Source organism: Mustela nivalis (genome assembly GCF_964662115.1).
Source record: "Mustela nivalis genome assembly, chromosome: 7".
NCBI classification, from domain to species: Eukaryota; Metazoa; Chordata; class Mammalia; order Carnivora; family Mustelidae; genus Mustela; species Mustela nivalis.
In genome coordinates, this window is record NC_139026.1 from 127286996 (window position 1) to 127302416 (window position 15421).

Consider the following 15421-nt stretch of genomic DNA (forward strand, 5'->3'; position numbering starts at 1 on the left):
GCACATGGGGTAAATGAGTGAACAAAACGGGAAAGAGTATGCTTGCCCTCCTGGATGTTTCCATTGAGGGGAGAAAGACGCCGCATGATAAACATAATAACCAAATTAGATGGTGTGTCCGAAGGTAAAAGCACCATTTACAAGCACGAGTAGAGGAGGGTAAGTGGAATTAGAGAAACTGGAGGGCCCTGGGGATTAGTTTTCCATAGGATGGTCATGGAAGGGCCTCATAGAGAAGGTGAAGTCTGGGGGCGTCTGGGGGCTCAGTGGGCTAAGCCTTTGCCTTCGGCTCAGGTCATGATCTCAGGGTCTTGGGATCGAGCCCCGCATCGGGCTCTCTGCTCGGCATGGGACCTGCTTCCCCCTCCCCTCTGCCTGCCTCTCTGCCTACTTGTGATCTCTCTCTCTGTTGAACAAATAAATAAAATCTTTAAGGAAAAAAAAAGAGAGAGAAGGTGAAGTCTGAACAAAGACGTGAAGTAGGTGGTCGCTGGTCATGTGGAAATCTAGGGAGAGAGCATTCCTGGTGCCTGTGAAACGATGAGTGAGGTCGGAGCAGAAAGAAGGAGGCTGTGTGGGGGAGGAGGCCAGAGCAGATGGTAGAAGAGCAGATAACCAGCACAGGAGACTTAGAAGGAGGAGCCAACAGGTAGGAGAAGGACAGAGAGAGACGTTTCTGGAAGCCCCATTGAGAAAGGGAATAAAAAGAATGAGGAACGATACTGAACTTTACCATGCTCCGTGCTCCTAATAGGTTAAGAAAGATGCATGTGGAGAATTACCCTTCGGACTTAGCCCCCTATCACTGACCGCCTTGATGAGCACTGATGGTGGAGGGCAAGGAGAGAGTAGGTTTCAGAGAAAACCAGAAGAGAATTGAAGGGAATATTGGCAACATCTTTGGGGCATTTTTTTTTTTTTTCTGCAGAGGAGAGCAAAGACATGGGATGGGGAGTGGCAGAGAAAATGGAATCAAAGGAAGGTTTTCTTGGGCAGAGAGGAGTGAGAGCCTGTGTCTGCTGATCAGCACGACTTGGTGGGAAGACCGAAGGTAGTGATGTCCACGCAGAGTTTCTGACAGTATCTGTACTCACCATGAGTTCCTGTGCCAAAAATGTCCTGTGTCTGATTCATTCACTCCTTTTCCCTCATTTAATTTAAATTTTTTCAGCAGTATTTTAGGAAAAGTCAACTCTCCCAGACTGCGATTTTTCGGGCTTCTTGCCTACTCGTTTCCATTTTCATGGCTGAAAGGTAAAGTTTTAGGTAAGAAATTATAGAGCGTGAAACATTGTTGTCATCTATCACCATCAGTAAACATATATGAAAGGCCTAGAAACCTCCCTCAGCAATCCCCACGCCCCAGCCACACACAATGTTGTAATTATGAAGGAAAATTATTTATCCTATGCCTAAAATCCCAAACTCAAAATAACATTAAAAATGGCCATCTAGGGGTGCCTGGGTGGCTCAGTGGGTTAAGCCTCTGCCTTCGGCTCAGGTCATGATCTCAGGGTCTTGGGATCGAGCCCCTCATTGGGCTCTCTGCTCAGCAGGGAGCCTGCTTACCACCCCCCCCCTTCTTCCTGCCTCTCTGCCTATAAATAAATAAATAAATAAATAAATTTTTTTTGTCAAATAAATAAATAAAATCTTTTTTAAAAAATGGCCATCTAATTTTAACTTTTTAAAAATGGTTCTTTTTAGCAACATCAAATTTTGCAAATTTTGTTCAGAGGTTCTTCTGCAAAATACAAAGAGCCACATGCCCTTCTTTTAAGGCATACTTTGGTGGTAACAGTGTTTTAATATGTTACTCTTTTAAAAAAATATATTCCTCTAAAATATAGGTGACTTAGTCATGTCTCTGATTTGTACTTTTTAGTAACTTCAGCTTCAGTGCTGAACACCAGCAACTGTTCCTGTTGATCATATACTCAGAAGATGCTTGAATTCCAGCCAGCTTCTGGCAAGATTAGCTGCCAACATGGCTACCAAAGGCCAGCTTGCCAAAGTTATGTTCATTTTCAGGGAAAAGAGAGAACTTTAAATAGCTAATTTCTTGGCTTCCATTGTTTTCCTCTTCTACCTATCTACTTCCTATTGTAGATGAGTAATGAAATGAAGGCTTTACAATTTTGAGATTCCTCTGAAGGGAGGAAAATTTCATGGTAGCATCCAACTCTTTGAATGCTTCTTTGCACAAAACAGCATTACAGTGATGAATGAGAAATTATCTGTTTTTTGTTGGACCTTCATTGCGCCTTTGGGGAAGATAAAACTTGAGGTTCTGTGAAAATGTATATGGGTGTGTGTGTGTGAGAGAGAGAGAGAGGGCACGTGTGCTAGGTTTAGCAAAGACAATGAAGAACTTGAAAGTCATCTTGGCATTTTATGACCATTAGAAATGGCTACATGTGTGCCTGATAAGCAGTAAAAGAGCATTTTCAATCATCAGCGTTTTCAAGTAGAAACTTTAGTGGCAGGAAAGGATTGTTTTGGCTTATTTGTATGAAGTGATGCATGCATGGAACCTGAATTCAAATTTGAATTCCATTTAAAATCTGTCTCCAGGCGGCGTCTGGGTGACTCAGTGGGTTGAGCCTCTGACTTCGGTTCAGGTCATGATCTCAGGGTCCTGGGATGGAGCCCCGCATCGGGCTCTCTGTTCAGCGGGGAGCCTGCTTCCCTCTCTCTCTCTGCCTGCCTCTCTGCCTACTTGTGATCTCTCTCTCTATGTCAAATAAATAAATAAATAAATAAAATCTTTTTTAAAAAATCAGCAGTTATTATTATGATCATTCATATAGATAGCCTAATCTTAATAAATTAATTGTTCTAATTATTAACATAACATACCACTATCTGAAAAACAGACAGACTCTTGGGAGAGAGCGCTGGATTTAGAAGGAAGAAAATCTGAGAACTCTGTTTAAGTGTCAGAAGACATGATTTTCCTCATAATGTGGACTTTACTAACAACTTAAATGCTACAGGGATAAGGAGTCTATGAGGTGATGTCCCATAAATGAGAAGGATTCGGGGCACCTGGGTGGCTCAGTGGGTTAAAGCCTCTGCCTTCAGCTTGGGTCATGATCTCAGGGTCCTGGGATCGAGCCCCGCATCGGGCTCTCTGCTCAGTGGGGAGCCTGCTTCCTCCTCTCTCTCTGCCTGCCTCTCTGCCTACTTGTGATCTCTGTCTGTCAAATAAATAAATATAATTAAAAAAAAAAAAAAAGAGAAGGATTCCCCAAATCCCTAATGCAAGTGTGCCTCAGTGTGTATCTACCTGCAGCGTAAGAAAGAGGAGGGAAGAAAGGAGGGAGAGACTGAACTTTGTCCTCTGGAAAAAGGATCCTGTTAAACTACCCTGATCTCTTTTCCCTTCCTCAAATTGCTGAGTAAACCTTGTCCTCAGGCCTGAGGAGATGCGCTTCTGTCTTCCCACACACTGCCTTTCTCAACATTCTAAAGCTAACTTGTTTTTCGTCTTTTTCCTATGGGATATTTCAGCTTCAATAACATCTCAGAATGCTGTCTCATAACCCTAACTAAAATAGCTCCTGCTCACCATTATTCTCTTTCTCAGTCTGTTTTGTGTTTTCTTATTTGGATTATTTTTCTGATTACTTAAAAAAAAAAAAATTGGTCTGCTTTTCAACTAGATTATTAGGCTCCCCGATGGGAACTTAGCTTTCATCTTTTCTGTCATATTCCCAGCATTTAACTTAGAGTCAGAGCATGATACACTTTTACAAAGTAGGAAGTACTCAGTAAATGCATGTGGTTGGGTTTTGGTTTTGCTTTGGGTAACATTTAGTCCTTTTGTCAGTACCTAGGGCAATTATAAAAAGTTTCTAAATTTCCCTGTGCTCTTGAGAAAATTGAAGCTAATATCTTAGCTTTTACATAATCATCAAAGTTACCACATGGATTTATTCCCATGACCTTGGTTAATGTTTCACATTAAGCCAAATGGAAGGCCATTCACATTTGAGAATCTCATTAATTAAATGGGTATGAATAGTACTTCCATGACATTTGCAAGCTAAAGTATACAGTATTCATGTAAATGTACTTCATCTCAGTGGTCTACCACTTTAAAATTTTTGGAGTCAGGATCTTATCATTAGTAAACAGTTTATGGTTTTGTTGTAACCTCAACAGTGCAGGGGTTGGCAATTCATTTTCTTAGAGACCAGATCTCTTCACAGAAAAAAAAAAAAAATTCTTACCTATAAAAAGAGATGACAATAGGAGAAATAGAAGAATTATCTCTGCCAGCTAATGCAAGCAGATAATACAAGATAGAACTCTTCCCATTGGTCCTTGGCCTCAGAAGTCCATCACATCTTGCTTTTTTCTGAAAGCGTGGGCCTGAGGAGTGTGGCAATGGGATGTCTGTCTGTCCCATGGCAGGTCAGGAGGAAACAATGGAAGTCAAACTTGCCATTGGCTTAGCATTGTCCTATACATGTGGAGGGTCATTTGAAGTCTTGAGAGTTTGGATGGAACATATTTATCTAGAATCAGGGTAGCCTTGGGATACTGTGAGAAATCGATTTTTCCCAAGAGCATTGCTTTCATATGAAGATTTTCTACAGAAATAGATGACCACTTTGGGATCCAAGATGCTACTCCTGTATAGGCTTATGACTCTTACCCTTTGGGCTTTAAAAGAGAAAATACAAGAAAAAGAACACTGCAGAAAAATGATGCTGGAAAGATATATGATTGAAACAGAGTACAGCATCAAAAAAGCAAACTTCATAAATATAGAAAAAAGGTGTTAAAAGAAAAAGGGTGACACTTTTGGTGCATGTATTTGGCATAAATTGGAAAAGGACAAAAACTGAAGAGTAGATAAAAAGTGTGAGTTAGGGACGCCTGGGTGGCTCAGTGGGTTAAGCCTCTGCCTTCGGCTCAGGTCATGATCTCAGGGTCCTGGGATCAAGCCCCACATCGGGCTCTCTGCTCAGCGGGGAGCCTGCTTCCTCCTCTCTCTGCCTGCCTCTCTGCCTACTTGTGATCTCTGTCTGTCAAATAAATAAATAAAATCTTTAAAAAAAAAAAAAAAGTGTGAGTTAGGGGCACCTGGGTGGTTCAGTCAGTTCAGCATCTGACTCTTGATTTCAGCTCAGGTCATGAGCTCAGGGTTGTGAGATCGAGCCCCGAGGTGGACTCCACACTGGGTGTGGAGTCTGTTTAAGAGTCTCTCCCTCTCCCTCTGTCCCTCCCCACCACCTCCTCTCTCCCTCTCTAAAAAACTAATAATAATAAAAAATTTTTTAAAACATGAGTTAATCCAATTTAACTAACTTTCCCATAAGCAATGCACACATATTTGGAGTAAGAGTTCTGAGGATAAAAACGAATGATCCGGAATGAGTTTTGGTAGACGTCAAGTTGCAAGTTACATCTTGGAACTCTACAATGAGAAGTGAGAATATTAAGGTGTGGAAAAGGAAATATTTGTAGCTGAACATGGGAGGTAGCTTCAAGGACAAAACTGTAAAAGACCAGCTAATCACATTGTAGCAACCCAAGAGATCCAGGGTACATCCTGTAATAACCTATTCTGGAGTTATGGAATGGTCTGCCAGCTGTTCCTGACTGGAGACTACTTGAGGCAGAATGACCCAGAAAGTCCATATGGTACCAAAGGCAAAAGCCTAATTAGATATATTACTTCTAACTACATAAATCCACACTCCCAGAAGGAAGCAGATTAATTGTAATGCACATGTGGGGAGGGTGACTTTCAAAAACACAAGAATTCTGGGGGCTAAAACATGTTTCTCTTTAATAGTGGTGGTTATCTTTGGGTGGGAGAATTGAAAGTGACCGTTATTTGTGTGTCTCTCTCTGCAGTGGGTTCATACAACTTCTGTAATGAAACAATTTTGCCATTTTGCTCTTATTAATACAGATACAAAGAATGAAGGAAGAATCATGACTCTCTATAAGCTACATTACACATCAGTTGGGAGTCCCAGCTCATATTGTACAAGAGCCAATAGTTAATATATTGTTGCAAATATTCAAAAGATCTTTGCCAAAAGTCACTGTAGAGTTGTTGGTTTTTTTTTTAATGCTTTATTATTTAAACCTGGAAATAGGTACTCGCTTCGGCAGCACATATACTAAACCTGGAAACAGGTCTCAACATTATTGTGCAATTTAAAGCTACATCTGATTATTAGCCAAGGACTTTTTAAATCTTACTTTGTTCAGAAGGGAAGGGGATAGCACACAATTATGCGTGTGCCGGGCCCTTTCTCTCCATATTATGGGATTTCTTAAGGACAGAAACTTTGTATCCTCGTTGAGGTGTGAACTGAACCTTCCTCAGGGTGATTGAGTTTAAAATGCCAACACTTTTGGAACACTGAAAAAAAATTAAATTTAATTTAAAAATAAATAAATAAAATGCCAACACTTGTGACAATGGGCCTGAGGCCCTTTTAGGGATAGAGTTATGCTTCCTGGTAGTTTTGTACTATGCTACTCCTACTGAGAAGCTCTCTGGGAAGATTAGGGATCCCCTAGGATACGAGCTGGTGGGGGGAAAAATACCTATCTCTCCTGTTGTGAATCTTATTGGAATAAAAAATTGCAATGCATTCGGTATCTCCCATATATTTTACATTTATTTCACAAGAATATAAATATTCTGGTTATTGATTTATGATACCATAATTAAGGTGCATTCAATCTGTAACTTTTATTCAAAAGCCTCTATTCTACTGTATTTTCTAGGATTTATATCATGAAGATTGGTCTTAGTCCATAGATGAAAGGTTGGGGGGGATGGGTTGTGGAGAAAGGAGGAATGAAGGAAGAGAGAAAAAGTAACAAAGATTTTCTTTAAAAAATCTTCCATTTGCATGAGACTTTACAGAATAATCCCCTCTCCACCACGCCAAAAAAAAAAAAACCCTGTAATTTGGAAATCAGTGATGGAATTTTATGTTTACTTTAAGAGATCTAGAAGTGTGTATTTCTTCAGAGAACTTTAAAAATGCAATTCAATTAGTACAGAAAATTAGTATCTTCTCTTCTCAAACTTGAGTCACCTTATTTATAAGAAGAACTTGGACTAAATTATTCTGTAAATCTTAACTCGAGCTAATCAACCAACCAAGCTTTGCAATTTCTTCATAGTTACTGTTCTGAAAATGCATGCTGTTATTCAGTCTATGGACTTTCTTTCAAATGGTCTCAGTTGGAGAAGCAGTTCAAAGTCATTTTGAGCTCAGTTAAACTCCTTGCTTTGAGCTGTGATTACTTTCATGTCCTAATTAAAGAGGCAAATGGGTCTCCTGCATCTTGTTTGGAAAGTCACAAGCAATCAAGAGCAGGTTGATGCTATGACTGATAAGCATCTTCATTGGTTTCTCCTGTCCAATAACGTGTGTATCATATTGCTTATTTTTGAGTTATCTTATGGCACAGGATATACTTTCTGCAGCAGGGTGATGGAAAGGAATCATTAAATGAAAAGATTGCATGCTTTGTCTCTGGAGAATGTTTCAACGGCAAGGGCTACATGACAGACATACCATGTGCCTGTTACTATAGAACTGAAGAGCCCTTTCCAGCTGTTTACACTTCGGATGCAAAATGGCAATTTGACATAGACTAACAGTGTGATGTAGGCATCTGCGTAAAAAGGCTACATATGGAGCATGCCCAGTGCGGTGAGTGCGTCCTCCGCCCTCCCCCTCCAGATCTCTGAAGATAAGGCTTGAACTTTGCACTTGCAAATGTCACTGCATACGTTTTGCACTAGGGTTTTTTTTTTTTTAAAGGTTCTCTTACAACTAATTTCCTGTAACAATCCCAGAGCAGAGAATATTGAGTGTGATAAGATGCATCAAGTTTAGAACGAGTTGATGCCTGTCTTTGAATGCACTTGAAGTGTTCTTTATTTTTAAAGCAATATAAGGCATTCGAGTGTTTGGGGGTTTTTGTGGTTTTTTGGTGGTGGTTTTTTTTTTTTTTTTTTTTTGCACCCCCGCGCCCGGAATGAGAAAATAAGAATCTCTTTGGATCTGAGTCCTCCGGGGTAAGGCGTGAAAGCCCCGGAGGCAGGAAGGGACGGAGAAGAGGGGCTTGCCCAGAGCATGGATAGGAAAGGAGCCGGGGCGCTCCAGGGCTCAGCGCGCACTCAGGATCTGTGCCCGGGGCTGCAGCTGCGGATGAGAAAGGCGCTGTCTGGCTAATGAAGGCCACCTGGGTCAGGCTTCTGAAAAGAGCCAAGGGAGGAAGGCTGAAGAATTCGGATATCTGTGTAAGCTCAAGGGCTTTCGTCTGGGGGAGTCTCTATATTGTCGTTGCTGCTGCTGTCCTTCCAGTGAGTGCTGGCAGGGGCTCCCGTGATTTAGTAATCTGAGCCTGATCGCAGCAGAGGGAGCAGGGAGAGTCCTGTAATTTTCTGAGCTCCTTTTCCTATGTTGTTATTTGTTGCCAGAGAAGCTATCCCGGGCAGGTGTTTTCTTTAGGCGGCGTTTATTAAATGTCTGTTTAAAGCTATGGGGAAAAAAAAAAAATGTGTTGCTTGAGGATGGAGTGAAGCCGGCTGCTGTTGTCTTACAGTTTTGTCAGTGAAGGTATCAGGTGAATGGAAAAGTACCGAAGGATGCTTAATGTTAAAAGGGGAGTCGCGGCAGAGAATTGAAAGCGTCAGGCTTTCTTTTATGATTTTAGTTAGTCGTTATCTTCTTCCCCGTTGTAAATACTTGATTTAGCCTGTCGTCTCTTCTTGAAGCCATCCTTGAAACCCCTCTATGCCCTTCAGCTGGGCACTGCACCACGGAGCCGGTTTAATTATAAAGGAACTTGTTCAGGCTTCCAGAAAGCATAGTCCTTGGAACCCTCAGCCTGGGGAAGGAATGGTAACTTGGTAGGCGCAACTATCCCAGGGAGTGGTCTGCAAAGGAGAGCATGATGTTTCTAGATGGCTCGCCACAAAATGGATTATTTTCTCCTCTTTTCAGGAATTTATAGCAGAGTCGAGGAAGCTAACTGCTGTGTCAATGAGACTTTTCCAATGCAAACATCATAGATGGGATCTGTTTTAAAATGCAAATTTTTCTCTCAAGGGTTCGGCAGACTCCTACACCAGCCGTCCATCCGATTCAGATGTTTCTTTGGAGGAAGATCGGGAGGCAGTGCGCAGAGAAGCAGAGCGACAGGCCCAGGCCCAGCTGGAAAAAGCAAAGGTAAAACCATTTCTCTCCTGCCAAGGTCTTTCTTTGCCAGTCGTGCTGGGTCTGAGATGGGCCACCTGTGGAAGTTTCCTTTAAAGCATATGTTTGGACTCTTACAGTGTGTCATTGTCTGATTTTAAACAAGTGCAAGAAAGGGAGTGTGTTTGATTTCCTTGATAGAAAAAGGCAGGGTGATAGATAAGAGTGGTCCTGGCTTTTATCTCGTTTTATAATCCAACCAACTCGTTTCTGTAGGTGGATATTTTATTTAGACACACAGAAAAGGATGCCCAGATAAACAAAGGGGAAAAATCTGCTTCTGGTAACAGAACGATTTCACTTCATTTTTCCAGTAAACCATTCCTCTGCCCAGAAAAACAACTTTCTTCAAGACGATGTGTATTTTCATAGGCTTGAACAGTCTCTCCCCCAAATTTTACTCCATAGATGTTCTATAGTAGTATTTTCTTATACTGAAAAAATAGGTTGCGTAATGCTTTTCAAAAATAAGCCATAAAAGATTTTATCAGTTAAAAGTGTTCCTTCCCTTGGAACCTGTTCTTAAAATGACGTGTGTAGCTATGGAAGAGGGACTGGAAATCAGAGATAAGATCTGTAAGTACAGTATTAACCAAGACAGTGGGTTCGTTTCACTAATTATAACGATGTGAATTCTTTTTCCCATGCAGTCATTCGAATGGCAGCTTTTTCTAAAAGCATAGATTGTCGTTCAAGTTTATGGTGTCTTGGGGATACCCTTGGGATCTGGGTAGCTTGGAAATGAACCCATTTCGCATGGTGGTTGGTTTTCTTTTGGGGAAAAAAAAATATATATATATATTTTTAAAATATATTTACATATTATATATGTTTAAAATATATTTTACATATTATATATGTATATATATATATTTTTTCCCAATATATATATGTATATATATATTGCTTTGGAAAAAGAAGTAGTATTGTGTTGATCTTGCTTAAAAAAAAATCAGAGGTGGCATTAGACACTCTTGCTGGTTGCTACTTCCGAGATGAGTAAAATCTCTGTGTTGCTATGGGAATTGTGACTTGGAGATTCTGGCTGGAATGCATGGACGGCCCTTATGTAATATTCATGGCCTCTAGCACAGCTGCCAAAGTAGTTTGCGGAGGAACAGCCAGGAGGGAGGCCTTGACTTTTAAAAAAGCAGTCTTTCCATACATCAAAACAGTGTTCTCACCTCATGCGGGCAGGGCAGTCATTTCCAGATCTGACACCATCTTGACTGCAAGACAAGTCGTCTGGGGAGCTGATAAAGCTAGGTGTGGCCCGGTTGGCATCAACTAATCTCTCCCAGGTGTCCCCCATTTAAAACGTTTTGGGGAGACACTGAGGATGTAGCTGGAGGACATAATGCTCCATGAAATAAGCCAATCACAGAGGGATGAACCCCGTGTGATTCCACTTAGAGGAGGCATCTAAAGCAGTCACACTCCTAGAAGCAGAGTGGCACGGTGGTTGCCAGGGGCTGGGAAGAGGAGGAAGAGGAGGAGGAGGAGGAAGTGGCGAGTTGCTAATCAACAGAAAGTTGCAGTTATGCAAGATGAATAAATTCGAGAGATCTGTTGTACAACGTGGTGCCTAGACTTAGCACAACTGTATGTAGCACTTCATATGTTAAAAGAATAGATCGCTTGTGAAACGTTTTTACACAATTAAAAAAATATAAAATTAATGGAGAAAAACAACAGAGGTGTGCCTAGTGAAGTTCATTGCCACATGTTTGCAGTGTAGCTAATATATGTCGAGATGGAGAATTTGAATCCTTGTATTTTGTATCGGGGTGCAAAGAAGAGTCTGGGAAAAAAAAATAACAGTCTGTGTTCCAGAAATAAGTGTTTTATTTGCACTAATTTATTCATGTGATTTTCATATACCAAAATTAACCAGTTTCTCAGATTCGTATCACATGATCGTACAACCCACTGTCTTATAGGTTTGGTTTTCAAAGTTTTTAGTTATCTGGTTGGGGAGTTTTTGTCCATAATTGTGTGTTGTAAGTCCTCAGTTAAAATGACCCAACTGTGTAGAAATTTTAAATATCTTTTAACCAGCATGGACCAAAATCCTGTTTCCCAAATCAAACCAGGTTCATGTTACTTGTCATACAAACTAAAAAGTTTATCATTACAAATAACTTAGAAGATGAAAGAAAAACGAAGATAATTTAAAAACCAAGGCAAAACAATCAAAACGTTTTCTGTTTAATGAAAATGGTTTATTGACATCCATTTTTCTTCCTTAAAATTAGGGTTTTGGGGTTTTTGTTTTTGTTTTTAAAGATTTATCTATTTTAGAGAGAGCAGGAGCAGGGGGTGCGGAGGGGAAGGCAGAAAGAGTCTTAAGCAGACTCAGGGCTTAAGGAGGAGCTGGACACAGGGCTCGATCTCATGACCCAGAGATCCTGACCTAGGTTGAAACCAAGAGTGGGACACTTAAACAACTGCCCCCCCCAGGTGCCCCATTAGGTCCCTGTCTTAAACCTTTGATGTATTCAAATGAGTTACACTTGGATAGGTGAGAATTTGAATATATTCTGAAAGACCATGGAAGGACTAGGATTTAAGTGTGCTTTATGTGAAACTCCTGGCTTGGTAGGACTGGTTTATTAATTCCAGGACCTCTGAAGAAGAAATGCAAAAGAGGGGTTGGAGATGGCTTTTTCATTAGCTTATTTTTATTTTTATTTTTATTTAAGATTTTATTCTTGGAGTGCCTGGGTGGCTCAGTTGTTAAACCTCTGCTTCGGCTCAGGTCATGATCCCAGGGCCCGGGGATAGGAGAGCCTCAGGCTCCCTGTTCTTCGGGGAGCCTGCTTCTCCCTCTCCCTCTGCCTGCTGCTCTGTCTACTTGTGCTCTCTCTCTCTCTGTCAAATGAATAAGTATAATCTTTAAATAAAAAAAAAAAATTTATTCTTAAGTAATCTCCTCATGCAGCGTGAGGCTTGAACTCACGACCCTGAGATCAAGAGTCGCGGGCCCTTCTGAGGGACTCCGCCGCCAGGTGCCCCTCATTAGCTTATTTTCTCCCTTCCCCTCCCACCAGGCCTTTCTGTCAGTACGACTTTGTGGGCCCTATTTTGAAAGGAAGCTTTTAAAGTTTAAAAATACATGAATTCATCGTTTAATTTTAGAGAGTCGAAAACACTTCGCACGACCATCTTGGAAGAATCGAAAGTTTCCCACACTTCTGGTGTAATCCTATGGATAGCATCCCTCCGGCAGGCAGACTCGCTCAGTGGGCGCTGCATCTCCCTGCCCCCGCCCATCACGTGCGGTGAGATCCCTGGGAAAGAGCCTGGAATAAACCGCAGCAGCCTTTTCAGATCCTGGCCCTCTTTAAGTGAGAAAGACCTGACCCGTTCATTGCCTTCAAGAACGGGTCTGTGACAGAAGGCGATGGGGCGAGGAGTACAGCTAGAGATGTTGCCTTTGGAAATTCAGTGACCTGCACAAGGTTCTCTAACCAGGCGCTCCGTGATTCCAGTAAAAGCCAGTACTTTTCATGATGGTTTCTCTTCAACTGGGAAACTCTACGGTGAACAAATTATGTATTAATTTTCAGACAAAGAAAAATCAGCTGACCTGATTTTGCCGTTCTCTGCAAATCTTGCCTTATTTAAGTTGGTGCTCTTTGATTTTTTTTTTTTTTTCCTTCCAGACAAGTAATACATGGACTTAATTTACTCCCACAGTGATCTTTTTTGAAAGGCCTCTTTAGTGGGGTGTAATTCATTCACGCGTTTAAAATATACAATTTGGTGGCTTGGGGAATATTCACAGAGGTGTGCAACCATCATTACGATCAACTTTGGAACATTTTCATTGCCCCTTAAAGAAATCCCGTGTTCTGAGCTAGCACCTGAGCGCCTTTTTCCCAAGCCCCCTAGTCCTAGCCACTCTCCAACTTTCTGTCTCTGTAGATCTCACATATAAATGGAATCGTGCAGTAGGTGGTCTGTTGCGACTGGCTACCTTCATTTAGGGATGTTTTCCGAGTTCACCCTGCTACAGTATATGTCAGTACCTCGGTCCTGTTTTTTGCCCAGTAATATTCCATTGTATGTATATATTTATCCGTTATCGTTCTGTGGACATCTGGTTTGTTTCCACTTTGAGCTATTGTGAATAATGCTGTGATGAACATTCGCGTACAAGTTTTTGCATGAACATATGTTTCCATTTCTCATTCGTATATATCTAGGAGTGAAATTGCTGGGTCATCGGACCATCTTTTTTTTTTTTTTTTTTTTTTGGTTAATTGAAAGAGGAACTTTTTTCTTTTCACTCTTACTCCCCAGAACTGATGGCCTTCTGCTCGAGGTGCAGAGACTCTGAGTTAGGAAGTCCGAATGTGGAAGGGATTGGCACAGACTTGAAGTAGGCTCAGTGCAGTCTTCTTAGTAGAATGGATTAACGTGAAATTTTAAATTGACTGTTCTCTCATTGGTGCATAGCACCTTGGTGGGGAAATTGTATTAGGCACCGTTGGTGAGTACACAGGCTACAAGGCAGGAGCCACGGAAAAGAAATAAGCAGACTGCAGAAAGCTTCTCCTGTTTGTTTGGGGAGAAAAGTCTTGGCCTTAGATCGTGCTTGTAGGATAGAAATACTGTAGGGGAGTCAGGAGCGTCAGGGTGGGAAGACTGCCCCCTACTGGCGGGAACAGAAAGCCGTTCCAGAATGGACACAAGAGTTCGGTTGAAAAATAGAAAAGTGGCCAGTGGCCTAATAAGTAATGTAAGCGAATACCAACATAGGAAATGGCTGGCAGCAAGAAAACATGGAAACTTCTAGAGAAAGTTGTTTGGTTTTTTGTTTTTGTTTTTGTTTTTGTTTTTTTGGAGATCATGCCAACTTGCAAATATCTTAATTCTAGCCTCACATTTAATTCCTAGTTTGGCTAGTAACAATATTCAGGTATGATGGCGATTCTTCTTTGGAACTTAAAAAAATGTGATTTTTGGTGTTTCTGCCTTCCAGCATGGTTGATATGCTGACCAACGTCATTAGGGTTTTGAGGGTTTTGTTTTTTAATTTTCTGCAGTATGTCAAGGACTGCTCTGCTTTTGGTATTTTAAAATTTTGCCTTGGTGCATCTCTAATTTATCATGCCCGGCTTTTCATATGAACATTCATTATAAAGGGCCAGTCACTTCAGTTCTGGAAAGGGACCGATTTTTATTTTGATCATTTTCCCCAGTGTATATTCTTTTCTGGATTTTCTAGTTTGATGAGAGCTTTCTTTGGATTCTTTTCTGTCTCTCTGTTTTACTGTCTAGTCTCTCTCCATTTTACCTTCAAACCCACCCATTGAAATGTTTAGATTTGACAATTTCTGATTCCCAAGAGCTTTCTTCTCTCCTCTTTCGTAGCTTCACTGTTCTTATTCCATTGCTGTACTATTTTCTCTTACATCCCATGAGCTATTCATTTTAATTTTTCTGTACTTCTTCAAACTTTTAAAATTTGGTCTTATGTTTACATACTGGAGACTGTCTTCAGAGATGTGCTTTTTGGCAGTCTACAGGGTCTTGCTCTTAAATACGTATAAAGCCCACTGGAAGTTCTAAGTGCAATAGCAAAGCTTCTTGGCTGCTCATCTTTTATAGGTGGACTGGAGGGGGACGTCTTTCCTTTTGTCTGGTTCATGTTCTCAGACTCGAGTCTCCAGCCTCTCGGTACTTGGTGTTCTCACGCTTTCTACTTTGTTAACTGCCACTGTCACTTTCTATAGTCTACATTTTTGTCGACTCTCCTCTCATTTCCTGTTCTTTTTGTCTGTGGGTTTATACTTTCTCAAAAAAAAATATATTTTTAGGAAGAAGCATATGTTCATTTGACCATGTTTTATTCCCCCATAGTCATCAGTAAACATATTGTATATAAAAGAGAAAATGTGTTTCTCCTATTGTCTTCATCCATAAAAGCCTTAGACAGTGGGAGAATCTGACCCAATTAGAAATACTCCCTGAACCAGTCTTTTCAGAAGAAAGAAAAAAAAAAAAAACCATGAATATGTGTATTCACCTTCAGCCTGAAGATGACCTTTTAATTCCCAAAATGTTAAACATGTTTTTAGAAACGTGTCTGAGTGGGTAACTTATCTGGGAGGTAAGGACAAAGCGTATGTATATGCCTGTATTACATACTTTCTCAAACCTAT

At 40.9% G+C, this 15421-nt stretch overlaps 1 protein-coding gene across 15 annotated transcripts in view; it reads left to right on the forward strand.

The window, feature by feature from the left end:
- CACNB2 (calcium voltage-gated channel auxiliary subunit beta 2) overlaps window positions 1-15421 on the forward strand; it is a 385488-nt gene that overhangs the window by 250303 nt on the left and 119764 nt on the right. For 11 of the 15 annotated variants that reach the window (XM_082742043.1, XM_082742051.1, XM_082742050.1 and 8 more), the window contains one exon: window positions 9105-9224. In XM_082742043.1, coding sequence (XP_082598169.1) covers window positions 9105-9224 — 120 coding nt within the window. Of the gene's footprint in view, window positions 1-7769; window positions 8357-8424; window positions 8632-9104; window positions 9225-15421 lie in introns of those variants that run through there. The other 4 variants (XM_082742053.1, XM_082742055.1, XM_082742047.1 and 1 more) reach the window with 4 other exon arrangements.